The following is a 12,209-nucleotide window of genomic DNA, read 5'->3' on the forward strand; positions in this document are numbered from 1 at the left end:
GGCCCGGCTGCCCCCAGCACCCCCGGGACCAGGCGGGCCTGCCCGCGACCGAGACCCGCAGACCCCGGGGCCGGCGGACCCGGGCGGGCAGGACCGGAGCGCGGAGACCGGGAACCACCTCGGGGTTGGGACTCGGGAGAAACTGCCTTTGAGGCCCAAAGAGGACACGTCTCCAAGGCCGAGTGTCAGCGGGTGAGCTTCCCCGAAGGCAGCGAAAGATTCCTGACTTTTGGAGGGCTGCAGATCATTTTGATAACCCGATGAAAGCCCTGTACTCATTTTTTTCAGGAAAAAATGCACCCACGCGCAAACTTTTGCACAACATTCTGGGCGTGTGGGTGGGAGGGGACGACTCAGGCCTTCTTGGAGCCCAGTATCCACCCTCCCTGTCCGTGAGGGTAAGAGGACCCAAAGGTAGATTTCCACGGCTTCCGGACGAGCTCCCCTCCTCCCTCCAGTCCTAGTTTGGCTCACTATCAAGAAAGGCAATGCCTAGATTTTTTACATGATGACAACAGGTCACTGTCCCTTTTGGCCCCAGGAAGAAACCTTTTTCTGGCCTCATCTACCCAATTACCCAATTCCATCTCTCTGAGAATCTCAGAGTTTGATTTGTTTTTGGGAGGTAGGAAGAAAGTCACAGCAGGTGGGGAAACTTGTCCTCAGTTGGTGTGTTGGGGGGAGTGTCCTTCTCTGACCCTAAGGGCAGCAGTGGTCGGAGATCAGAGGTCTCTGGGTTTTATTCCTGCTGCTCCACCCGTCTCACCTATCAGGGACCCACACAGAATCTGCCTGGAGAAAGTATCTTGTTTGGAGCTTGACAGCTATTTTTAGCCAGTATTTTTAGCATTTAAAAATACTCTGAGAGGCAGCAGTGTGTGCTGTTACTCATCTGTGGCCTCCTTCTGTTCCTCTTGGCCTGCTCATCCCCACATGTACACGCGCACTGCACACACAACCACAGCCACATGGGGCATGTGTCCAGGACACATGTATGGCTGTACCCCAGGCCTCCCACAGAACAGCACTTTTGTGCTGTTGAGAGAGGAGCACAGACGGTCGTCCCCGTGTTCCCACCTCGGTGGTGGGAGGAGTGGGCAGGAGGCAGGGGCTTCAGGGCATCTTCCTAGATGGTAAGTGACATTAGAAGAGCAGATCTCCAGTCACTGTCCTTGCTGGGATCAAAGCTGGGCCCTGGACAAGATGCAACAACCTTTCCCTCCATGCCTCCTTCTTCCTAACCACACTCCTCTGAGCCAGTCCCACACTGTCTGCAGCAAGGCTTGCATTTCATCACATCACTCCCCTGCCCTGACATACCTGACTCTTCCAGCCAGTCCGGAAGCCTTAGGTAGACTTGTCTGTGAGGCCGTGGTCCATAGGCTGGATAGCACCATGGTCACCACCCTCACTCTTCTCTAATCCCTGCTGCCAATCAACCTGCTTTAGCACATGCCTTCTCTCCTTTAACAAAACTGTCACCAGTGAAGTACTTACTAAATGCCAGGCACTGCTGAGCGCTTTATATACATTATGCCACTTAACTTGCATAACAACTCAGTGACAGTGACGCAGTAACTATTACCTCTGTTTTCTAAATGAAGGATCTTAAGCCCTGAGAGGTCAAACAACTTGCCAGGACTGCAAAGCTGGTACATGGCAGTGTAGGGCTTTGAACCCAGATGGATCCTACAGCAAAACCCATGCTAGTAATAACTACCAGGAGATTCTGGAATGCCCTTCCTGTTCTCTGTCAATTATCTCCTTGTAAATTCTGCTCAAAACTCATGTTTTCCACAAAGCCTTTTCTAATGAACTCCAAGTTCTAAACAGTCCATTACTGCCTACTCTCAGTTTTCTAGCATTGTTTCCACCTTACCAACTTGTCTTAGTATGTTTATCTTTGTCTTATATATGTTTATCTTTGTCTTATATATGTTTCTACTGCTACTGCTAAGTCACTTCAGTCGTGTCCGACTCTGTGCGACCCCATAGACGGCAGCCCACCAGGCTCCCCCGTCCCTGGGATTCTCCAGGCAAGAACACTGGAGTGGGTTGCCATTTCCTTCTCCAATGCGTGAAAGTGAAAAGTGAAAGGGAAGTCGCTCAGTCGTGTCCGACCCTCAGCAACCCCATGGACTGCAGCCTTCCAGGCTCCTCCATCCATGGGATTTTCCAGGCAAGAGTACTGGAGTGGGGTGCCATTGCCTTCTCAATACATGTTTCTAAGACTTCTGTAAATGGTCTGAGCTTGTGTGTTGATTGTACCATCACACTGATACCTCAAGGGCAGGACTGTGAGTTCTCTTAGTGGGTGCTTAATAGAGGTGTTGAGCTCATCACAAAAGGGGGCCAGACCAGGCAGTGCTGGAAGTCCCATTGAGCCTCAGAGGGTGGGGTCAGTCTGGGTTTGCATGTTGAGTAAGTGATTTGCAGGAAGTGCTGTCAGGCGGCCACCCACTGGACTGTTTGGCTTGTTTCCCCATGACGTAGGCCAGCTACCCTGGGGACATCATGGCATTCTGCCAGCCTGCTCTCTCCCTCTTTCCTGGGATGTAGGAGGTCAGGGGCATTGCTGGGAGCAGGGAGGCCCAGCTGGGGAAGGCTCTTCATGGGTGCCCTTTGAGAAGTCTGGTTGGAGAGAATTCAAATGGGGTCCAGTCTCATCAGGCAGGTGTGATGGCTGCTGGACACGGCCATGAAGAACTGTGGTCATTTCTCAACTAACCGAGACCCCAAGAGACCCTTTCTCCTCAGTGCCGTTTCCTGAAGTGGCATGAGCAAAGCAGACAGTCTTCGGGGATCTGAATCTGGCTCTGGCTCTGTGACTTTTTGCCTCAAACACACTGAGCTAATCTGAGCAGAACTCCTTGCTGGAGCCCAAGACTGCCATTTCTCAGACCCTGTGCTTGGCCTGCCTCCCCTGGCGGTATTTTCTTCCCTCAAATCCCCCCTGGCACGGATGGAGTATTTAAATAAAGTCAGGTTTAGTTGTGTGAAGACAAGACTGCAAATATCTTGCTTTCTCAGCTGTTAGTGGGCAGCCCAGTCCCAGGTTTAGAAACACGGCTTAAACCCTGCTCCTGCACGCACCTGCAATTACCCACGCAAGACGGGACAGACTGGCGGCCTGATTGAACTGGTGGGGGCTCAGGGTCCTCGTTAGGGGTTCGGCTCTCAGCCCTCCAGTGCCCTTGGGGAGGGAGGGCCAGCCAACTGGACCGAGGTCCCTGGGAAGCTCCTCCTTCCTGCATCACTCAGACCCCAGGAGGCCTAAAGCTCTGTGCTGCTTGGAGCCCCTGGGCAGTCTGGTCTGGACCAGCTGGATTCCAGAGGCCCACACACTTCCCTCTCTCGTTTATGTCTCTGTGTGGGGTGCCAGTTTTACGTCTCCATTGAGGTGAGAGGGTGCAGGGAACCACGTGTGCAGCTCTGGGCCCTGAACATGATGTTCATTTCTGCAGCAGGATGGTCAGTGGAGCGGCTCTCCCACAGGCAGGGAACATTTTGCTAGGCTTGGATTAACTCCTGCCTTGCTGAGCCCACCCCCATGCCACTTGAACTCACTCACAGAGACATCCATCTCAGAGTGGGGGTGGAGGAGGAAGCGGGGAGCATGGTGCTGGGCACTGATTGAGAAAATGAGCCTGGATAAGGCGGCTCCAAGGCCACCAGCCAGGTCGCAGCCCATAGCCGGTCTTCGAGGCCTGGAGACATTAGCGTCTTGCTGATTCTGACCACAAACTACAAAACGACTGCCCTTTCTTTCTCAGCAGCTAGGATCAGTCCTGCCATGGGACCCCTCTGTGTGACCTTCCTAGGCCGTGAGCACAGCTTCAGGCCCTCAGGAAGTTTGCCCTCCTCCAGGTGGCCGTGTGGGTGAGGACAAGCCCCAGGGTCTCGGGCTGCCAAGCTAGACAAACAGGACAGCAGGGATGCAGTTCACTGTGGCCGAGTAAACAGTGAGAAGGCCGGGGACAGAGGGAAAGGTCACACTTCTCACCCAGGAGTCCTAGGACAGCCGCCGCTGTCCTCCACTTCAGACTAAAACTCCTCCCTTCCCCCCACCGCTTGACAGCAGTCAAGTCCAAAGTCCCACCCAAGAGGAAAATCACATGACCTCATCTTATATAATCTCCCTGTCACTGAACAGCTGGAACCCAAGGCTTTGTGAGATGAGTCAGCAGCCCCCCCAGGGGCAAATAGGATCTAGGTAGTCCAGGTGCCCAGGCCGACTGCTCCTAGCAACAGGTCCCAGGGCAGAGGGCAAGGGTGTGGGGGCCGTGTGAGGGCAAGAGGCTGGGCCGGGCTCCGCATCTGAGTAGCAGGTGCCCAGCCCGTGACTTGTGCTCTGGAGGGCCCCGGGCCAGCTCCCAGCTCTTCTCAGGGAGAGGAGAGGGTGCCCTGGGAAGGGTGAGCGCAGGGCTGAAGCTGGCAGGCAGCACTGCCAGGGCTCAGGGGAGAGAGCAGCTGGAGTGGGTGGAGCTGAGGATTAGCATGGATTGTAGGGGTTAAAGCGCAGCCCTGGCAGGGCTCAGTGGGAACAGCTTGTCCTTCCATAGGCCCAGGGGAACAAGAGAAGTGGAGTGGAGGGGGGATGTGACCAAGTTGGGGGCTTGGACCCCTGGCTCTCTGCAGGGCCAACCCACCTGGTCTGGCTTGAAGCCCCCACTGTGGGTAGTGAAGGGTTTTTTATTTTTATTTTTATTTTTTAAAACCAGTTCTGAACCAACATACAACTCCCCTGCAATCTGTCTGAAGGGGGGTCTAGGGCACCCTCACTGCCTTAGGCTGACAGTGCGCACTCCGTGGACTGGCATCTTGTTGGTGCTTAAGCAAGCCAGCCATGGACGGGAGGTGTTCAGAATTCTTGTCCCCCTCCACCAGTTCTTCACTCAGCTCAGCTGAGTCTGTGATATTCCAAGTTCATGTGGGCTGTTACTATTAACAGGAGGATTGAGTCTGGTTAGATCTGTTCTATTCCCCCGTTGGTCCTGCTTCTTTTGACCTGTAGTTCAGGTCAGCTGCCCAGAGAGCCCAGGGCCAGGGCTGCCTCAGAGGAGTCAGATCTCACCCAGGGCCCTGCCCTAGGATGCACTCTCAGCTTTGTTCCTCCCGGCGGTGGTCCCCGCCCCCACTCCAGTCAGCTGCCAAGGCCCCTTCTTTTCCAGCAGCACATTTTCCCCCTTGAGTTTAAGGAAGCTCTCCCATTGCATTTTACTGGTTACAGATTCCCCTGCATCCATGATTTGCTTTGAACCTCATGACATCCCTGGGAGGTGGGCAGGGCAGGCATGACCACTCCCTTTTATGGGTGAGGCAACAGTTCAGATGAGAGGTATCCAAGGTTAAAGAGGCAAAGTGTTCTTCCAGCCGCCAAACTGTTCATCCAGCCTCGGATGACCTTCTCCCTTTCCCATCACCTATGACACTAAAAAAACACCTAGGGCGGCCTCCGGTGCAACTATTTTTAGAACTTACTTCCCCAAGCTTCCCTGAGGGCAGGGACCACAGCTCACCTCTCTCCTGCTCCCCTCCCCCCTCAAACCCCAAGCACCTGGAAGGCAGAAAGGAGGACTGATGTTGATCAAGCACCTACTAAGTGCCAAGCCCTTTCACACCACAACCTCTGATTCCACACCACAATCTCTGAAGTGGGAACTATGATTGCTCTCGTTTTACAGAGCAAACAGGTTCAGAAGTTCACGCATTTCTCTAAGGTTACGCTGCTAGTAAGCTGAACACCATAAAATGAATGAATGAGATGGGAAGAGGGAGGTCAGAAAAGAAACTGGACCTGGTTCTAGAAAGAAGTGGTCCAGGCCCCACGAACAGCGTGGTTCTCACCCCAGCAAGATGTGATCAGCACCAGAAGCGAGGGTGAGGGTGGTGAGGGGAGAGGAGTGAGATTAAATCAAGGTCTTACCCCACTGAACCCAAGAGAGGTCTTTCCCAGTTGGCAGTATTGAGCTGACCAGGAAATTCGTGTGGGTTTTTCTGTTACAGAAAAACTCAGACGACCTTTTCCTTGAGGAAGAGCTCAGAGTGAAACACTAGCTCAGTTGTAGGGCTGCTGGTTACTCCTGTGTGTTGTGGGTTGTTTCTGGACAGGGAAAAAGGGATGTTACAGTGGCTGAGTTTGCCCTGGGTCAACCTGCCCACTCCTCTGAGGTCCTCTTGCAAAACTCCCCTCAGGCTGGCCCTGGGGGAGGAGGCTGGGGCCAGGGTGTCTGCTGTGGAGACTCCAGGGAGGTTTGGGATCTGCCTGTGTGGGAAGGAGGCGGCCCTGCTCTCAGGGGATTGGGGCTGAGACCCGCTCTGTAGTTTAGTCTGTGGAGGGGAGGTTTTCACACCTCAGTGTGCTTGAAGATTACCTGAAAAGCTTGTGAAAAAGGGCAGGAGTCTCAGGCCCTATATCCCTAGAGAGTTTGCCTCCAGGGGTTCTGGATGGGGCCCCCAGACAATTCAGCGCACAGATGATTCTGAAGTAGTCAGTCTGCAGACCCCACTTTTTAGGAACATTGAGCTCCATAAACAAAGGGATTAAGCCCCATAAAGAGTCCTTCTGAACAAAGGGAGGGAGCCCCTCAGAGGCCTCTAACACCCAGGCCCCTCCATTGAGAGCCGCTTTCTGATTGATGGCCCCTGAGATGAGCAACACCAGACCTGTTCCAGCCAATCACGCATCAACCCAAGTATGTGTCCCCCGAGAGCGTGTCTCTGAGGCCAGCTCTGTTGTTTGCCATTCTTGTCCACTCTAGCCCTCCAACGCAGCCAGCCCTGCCTTCTCAGGGTCCGAATGTTCTGGGAGGCACCAGCCTTTGCATCTCCCATGGCACTTCACAGCAAGGCTGAGACTCTCTAAACAATGCTATCAAGTTGTCCTCTCAGGACCTTTAGTTTTGACAAGCTTCAAGGTCTGTGTCCCCAAGCGCCGCCCCTATCCTGTACCCCTGTTCCGTTTTTCTGGACAAGTCCCCTAAACAGCGTTTCTTGCTATGGCACAGCTATTGTTTCTAAAAGCCACGTGTCCTAAGAGTAGAAGGGTACATAAAGTAATGAAGAGGACACAACACCCAGTTCTCCTGCCCATCTGCTTGCCTGTCCTTCTGAAGACCCACTCATATCCATCCATCCATCTACCTGCTCACTCCCCCATCTACCCACTCATTCCCCCATACATCTCTTCACTCCTCCATCCATCCATCCATTCAACCATCCATGTGATACGCAGGCCAGCTGAATTCTACACTGAGCTAGGTACATACTGAGGGATCTGGAGATTTGATTTCTTTCTCATCCTCTGAAAGCTCACCACCTAATGGGTAAACTGATGACTACACAAAAGGAAGAATTGTAGTCAGTGCCCCAGGAGAGGTGTGTCAGGGATCAGATGTGGGTGGGTCATGCCAGCCCTCACTCAAGTCTCCAGCAGAGCCTCTTTCCCTTATTTTAACCCAGGCACATTGGAGTAGAAAGAGACTGGATCATCTAAAGCCCTAGACAAGAAGTTCTGCACCATTTTCTCCAAAGACACACGAGAACTACTCCTGTCTAGACCCCTGGTCCGGAGCCAGGCAGCATCCATCAGAGGAAAGATCCTCTTCTGATGTCTTATGTCCCAACGTTAAGCCATATCTCTGGACTGAGAGGTAAAAGCCTGAGCAGGAGAAGAGATGCAGTCAGGGCCGGGGGGCCTCTCTTACCACAGGGCACACTGGTGGTCTGGGGGTCTCAGCATGCAGTCCAGGATGGGGCAGGGCTTGCAGGGGCCCCAGGCATGTTGGGTGGGAAAGCCCAGGATAAGAGTCGCAGTGTATGTGAGGGTAGCTGGGCATTTCCAAGAGCAGTACAGGGCCATTGTCGAGTGCACAGGTCGTGAAGTGCATTTCCTGGGGAGAGTGGGAGAGCCTCTGAGCAAAGACATCAAGCCACGAGGGCGCCAGGTGTGCTGAGATGACTTCCCTGGTTCGTCCCCACCTGGGCTATAGGACCAGCCACTGTGAGGCCTGGGAAGGAAAACCTCTGCCTGCGATCGTCGGTCAAGGTGGAAGCCCTTTTCCTCATCAGTGGCTTCCTCCCAAGCCCATCACCAGGTCCCCCCGGGGCAAACTCACCATGGTGTCTCGCCCTGGGGAGCTGGAGCGGCTGGACACAAGGGCCTGGCCCTTGCCCTTCTCCCACAGACTGTAACGGCCACTGGGTCGGTAGGTGGGGCTGAGGACTTCGGGGGCTCGTGAGGGAGGGGTCGGGGTGGGCACCTGAGGTGCGCTGGCCTTGCGCCCATAGTTCTCCAGGTAGTCGGCCAGGTACTCGGAGCGGCTGGCCGCCTGGTACAGGCCCTGCAGGGCGCACAGCTCCTTGCGCGTGCGGGCCAGCATGGGGCTGCGGCCCAGGTTCCCAGAGTCCAGCCGGTAGCTATCCGAGGTCTGGAGGCTGGAGAAATCCCGGGCCAGGTCTGATTGACTGTTCGACTTCTTCTGGGTCAGGGTCACCCCCTGGTCTCGGGCACTGACAGGCAGGTAGCTGACGGAGCTGGTGGTCACTCCATAAGAGAATCCACTGCCCCCGCTGAGTCCACTCCCTGAAGGCCGCTCGGTGCCCCGAGTCTGGCTCTCAGCCCGCTTACCACCCCCGATGACGTCAGGTCTCAGCAGGGGGCGGCCTCGGTCATAGTCCAGGATGGAGGGGGGGCCATAGGTGCGGGGACGGGTGAGATAGCTGGTGGGGGGGCTGGGCTTGAAACCAAACTTCTCCTTCTCCAGGAAGGAGGCAGCCAGGTTGGTTCCGTAGGAGGAGGGAGTGTAGGTGCCATAGCTTGATTTGGTGAAAGGCGCATCTGTAAAACGGGCTGATTCTGTGTAGCGCTTCAGAGTGGAGGAGAGCTGGGACATCCTTCAGGGCGGCACTCAGTGGGGACTGGGAGCCTCATGGGCTGAAAGACAAGGAAAGCAGTTGTCAGAAGGCCCTGCAGGGGGTCAGGCTGCTCCCACTGTGCCTGCTCTCCATCCCCCAGTGGCTTGATCTCAACCAGGGGCCACACTTGTCTGTTTCCAGGAAAGCCACTGGCCCACCACTGGGACACACCTCTGCATGTGTGTGCGCACCGGCATGCAGGTCTCCACGCACCCAGGCATTCACACCTCAGGGAGAGCCCCAGAGCTGAGCAGGCTTTCATAAACCACACATGTGATCAGTCTCAGCACTACTTGGACTGGACGCTCCCCTCAAGGCCCCCAGCCTGAGAGCAGGGACTGCTCCACTTCTGCAGCCCTTCAAGCAACAAACAGTACTCCAGGGACTTCCCTGGTGGTGCAGTGGCTAGGACTCCACACTCCCAATGCAAGGGCCCTGGGTTCCATCTCTGGTCTGGGATCTCATGTGCCCCAACTAACAGCCGGTGCAGCTGAATAAACAAAAACAAAAAAGCCCCCAATAGTATTCCAACCCAAATCCCATGTGCTTCCTCTCCTTGGCTTCTTTCTGCAGGCACCCCCGACATGAGGGATGCTACCGCCCTCACCTCCTGGGTTAAAAACTGCTGGACATTCCAAGAGTTCAGACTGCTCCCCTCTTTGGGAGCAATCTTTTGGGAATCTTACACTGTTTAGACAGCATGACCTGAGGATCATTTAGCCAGATACCTGATGAGGAACAAGAGGCCCATGAGAGGAGGAAAGGGGCTTAGGTGTAGGTGGTGGTGGTGATGAGTGGCTGAGAGGAACGCTTTATCTCAGTCTCCAGACCCAATCCCAGAGTGCTTCCCTGGACATGTCCACCTGCTGCGGTGGGGGATCCTCGTGTGGTAGAGTCCACCCTCTGCATTGACCTAAGCCTTCAGTTCTAAGTGGAGTTACAGCCCTGTGGCCTCCCAGGGCTTCCCCTATTAGTACCCACAGCAAACCGATAGTGATAATGACTTGTGCAAAGGGGGCCCCCTAGAGGCTAAGATCCTGCACTGCAGGCAGCGCTCTTATCTCCACCCGCAGTCCTTGCAGCTGGGGTGGATCTGCTGAAGGAACACAGAACCTCTGAATTGAGTTTTCAAAGCCCAAATGGGTCGACCTTTTTTTTTTTTTATTTTAAGTTTCACATCATATATATTTTACCACAAGTGAAAGGGGACATTTCCACATACATCATCCAATTGAACCCTCCCGCGGGCCTAGGGAGTGGACAGCCACGACCACGCTTTACATAGAGGACACCAAAGTGACCGATGTGAAACAGCTAGAGCCAGGTCTCACCATGGGGACATCAGATTTGGGAATCTAGCCCAGATTTCCCCTCTGCTGAAAAAAGGGTGATCATCAGTTAGAGGCACTGCACCTGTCACCGGCCCGCACTGTCAAGCTCGCTTTAATTGTTGCTACAAAGGACTTGTAGCAACATCCTCCAAATGTTACTCAGACTAAACAGTAAGAGGTTTGCCCAAGCTGTTTTTCAGGAACTTGGAGTCAGCTGTGTCCAAGTGCATGCCGTAGACAATTAAGACTGGTTAGGACATCCACCACCCCCACCCCCCGGGGGCATATGAGAGTGTCCACTTGATGAAGGGTCATCCATCTTATGTTCTCCGTTGTACAAGTGGAAAGTGCCACTGACTCGCCCAGGGCCACATGCTAGCAGAGCGAGGACTCGTGTCCATGTCTCTCAGATTTCCAGCCCAGTGACCTTCCCACTTTACCTCAACTCACCACCCCCATCAAATTTAGGCTCACGTGGCGAGCCAGAGTCCCTCCATCACGTAAACCTGCAGGCTTTATCTCTAATGGAGCCGGAGGGCAAAGGAGGAGTAGGTAAGATCTCTCATTTTCCTTGAGGGTCAATAGGGGCTCTTGGGGGCTCCTGGGGTGGTGGGGGTGCAGAGCCATCCAGGACTCTCAGAGGAGTCTTGCCCTGTGGCTGACTAGCTGGGTGTTTCTGCCCTAGTCATTGAATCTCTCTGAGCCCCAATTTCCTCAGCTGCAAAATCAGTATAGTAATCATCATTATGATTCCTACCTCACAGGGTTGTTGCGAGGAATAAATGAGATAATAACATGTGAAAGCTCTCAACAAAGACAGTGGTTATTATCTCCTCTCCCAGCCCTGCCAGGCAGCCCGGCTCCTCCCTTTGTAGGCCTATAATGATGTCGGGGCTGACTGTCTCCTGGCCGGGCCAGGCTCTGACCGCAGCCCTGGGCATCGGGGTTCTCCCTGCAGCTCCTAGTGAGATGAGTGGGTCGTGGGCAGAATCTAGCTGTTTGGCAGTCAGTGGCTCAGGCAGCCTACAGCCTGCCCTAGGCCGTAGCCCAGCTCATTAGGGCAGAGGGGACCTGGTGCCAAGCCCCAAGTGCTGAGTGCGAGGCAGAGAGCTCTAGATACTCAGTTCATGTAAGGTATGGGATAGGTTGCAGAGGTGGGAGGTGAGCAGGTGGCACTTTTCATATAGACCCCAGGCCAGAACTTCCAGACTCTGCCAGAGACCTCCAGCCATTTTCAGTCCAGGGCAATGTCAGAGAGGCCTGGCCTATAAATGACCATCCATCCTTATACCCGCCTGGCCTGGCTGGGGGCTCCCTCAACCAGCCGTGTTCCCACAGCCAGCACAACTTTTACCCCTTTCTAGGAAAAGATAACAGGAGGAGGGCCTGGTGCAGGGCTGGGGAACCACAAGCTTCCCTCCCATCTGCTTAGCATCCTGGGGTCCAAGGGAGGAAGAGGATGAAGGCTGAGGAGGCCAGGGGCGGAGACGGGCAGAGGCTTGGGGTGGGGGCGTGGGACCAGTCCTGCTCTATTTCACTTTGGAGAGCTCCATCAATAATTCAAAGTCACAGAGACTCCAGGTCCCAGGAGCTGGGCTCTGGGACACTGAGCAGCCAATCAGATATGCCCCCTACCCCCACAAGGGCCTGAACTCCTGCCTCCTCCCCACGGGTCTCTCTACCCCTCCCCCAACACTGCAGCTCGGGGGAATTGGTATTCTGCAGGCAGCACCCTAAGCTTTCGACCTCTCCTGGCCCTGCTGACACAGAAGTGCTGGGGCCAGACAGGTACAGCAGACAGGGACAGACAGCCCTGGGATGGCCCACAGGTCGCCCTGGGCAGGATCGGGGTCGGGAGTGGAGCCGCACCACTCATGGGAGGGCTCCTAAACACTGCTCTCCTGTCTGCTTCAATCTGCCAGACAGCTGACAGGCCTCCCTACCACTAACAGCCCCCTGGAA

General features: G+C 54.8%; 1 protein-coding gene across 3 annotated transcripts in view; it reads right to left on the minus strand.

Moving 5' to 3' along the window:
* USP2 (ubiquitin specific peptidase 2) overlaps positions 1 to 12,209 on the minus strand; it is a 26,085-nt gene that overhangs the window by 8,684 nt on the left and 5,192 nt on the right. For 2 of the 3 annotated variants that reach the window (XM_010830467.1, XM_010830466.1), the window contains exons 2-3: positions 8,118 to 8,935; positions 7,707 to 7,892 (exon numbers count right to left, since the gene is read on the minus strand). In XM_010830467.1, coding sequence (XP_010828769.1) covers positions 7,707 to 7,892; positions 8,118 to 8,894 — 963 coding nt within the window. In that variant the 5' untranslated portion in view covers positions 8,895 to 8,935. The remainder of the gene's footprint in view (positions 1 to 7,706; positions 7,893 to 8,117; positions 8,936 to 12,209) is intronic. The other variant, XM_010830468.1, reaches the window with a different exon arrangement.

Source organism: Bison bison, unplaced genomic scaffold (assembly GCF_000754665.1).
Source record: "Bison bison bison isolate TAMUID 2011002044 unplaced genomic scaffold, Bison_UMD1.0 scf7180017864518, whole genome shotgun sequence".
Taxonomy (NCBI): domain Eukaryota; kingdom Metazoa; phylum Chordata; class Mammalia; order Artiodactyla; family Bovidae; genus Bison; species Bison bison.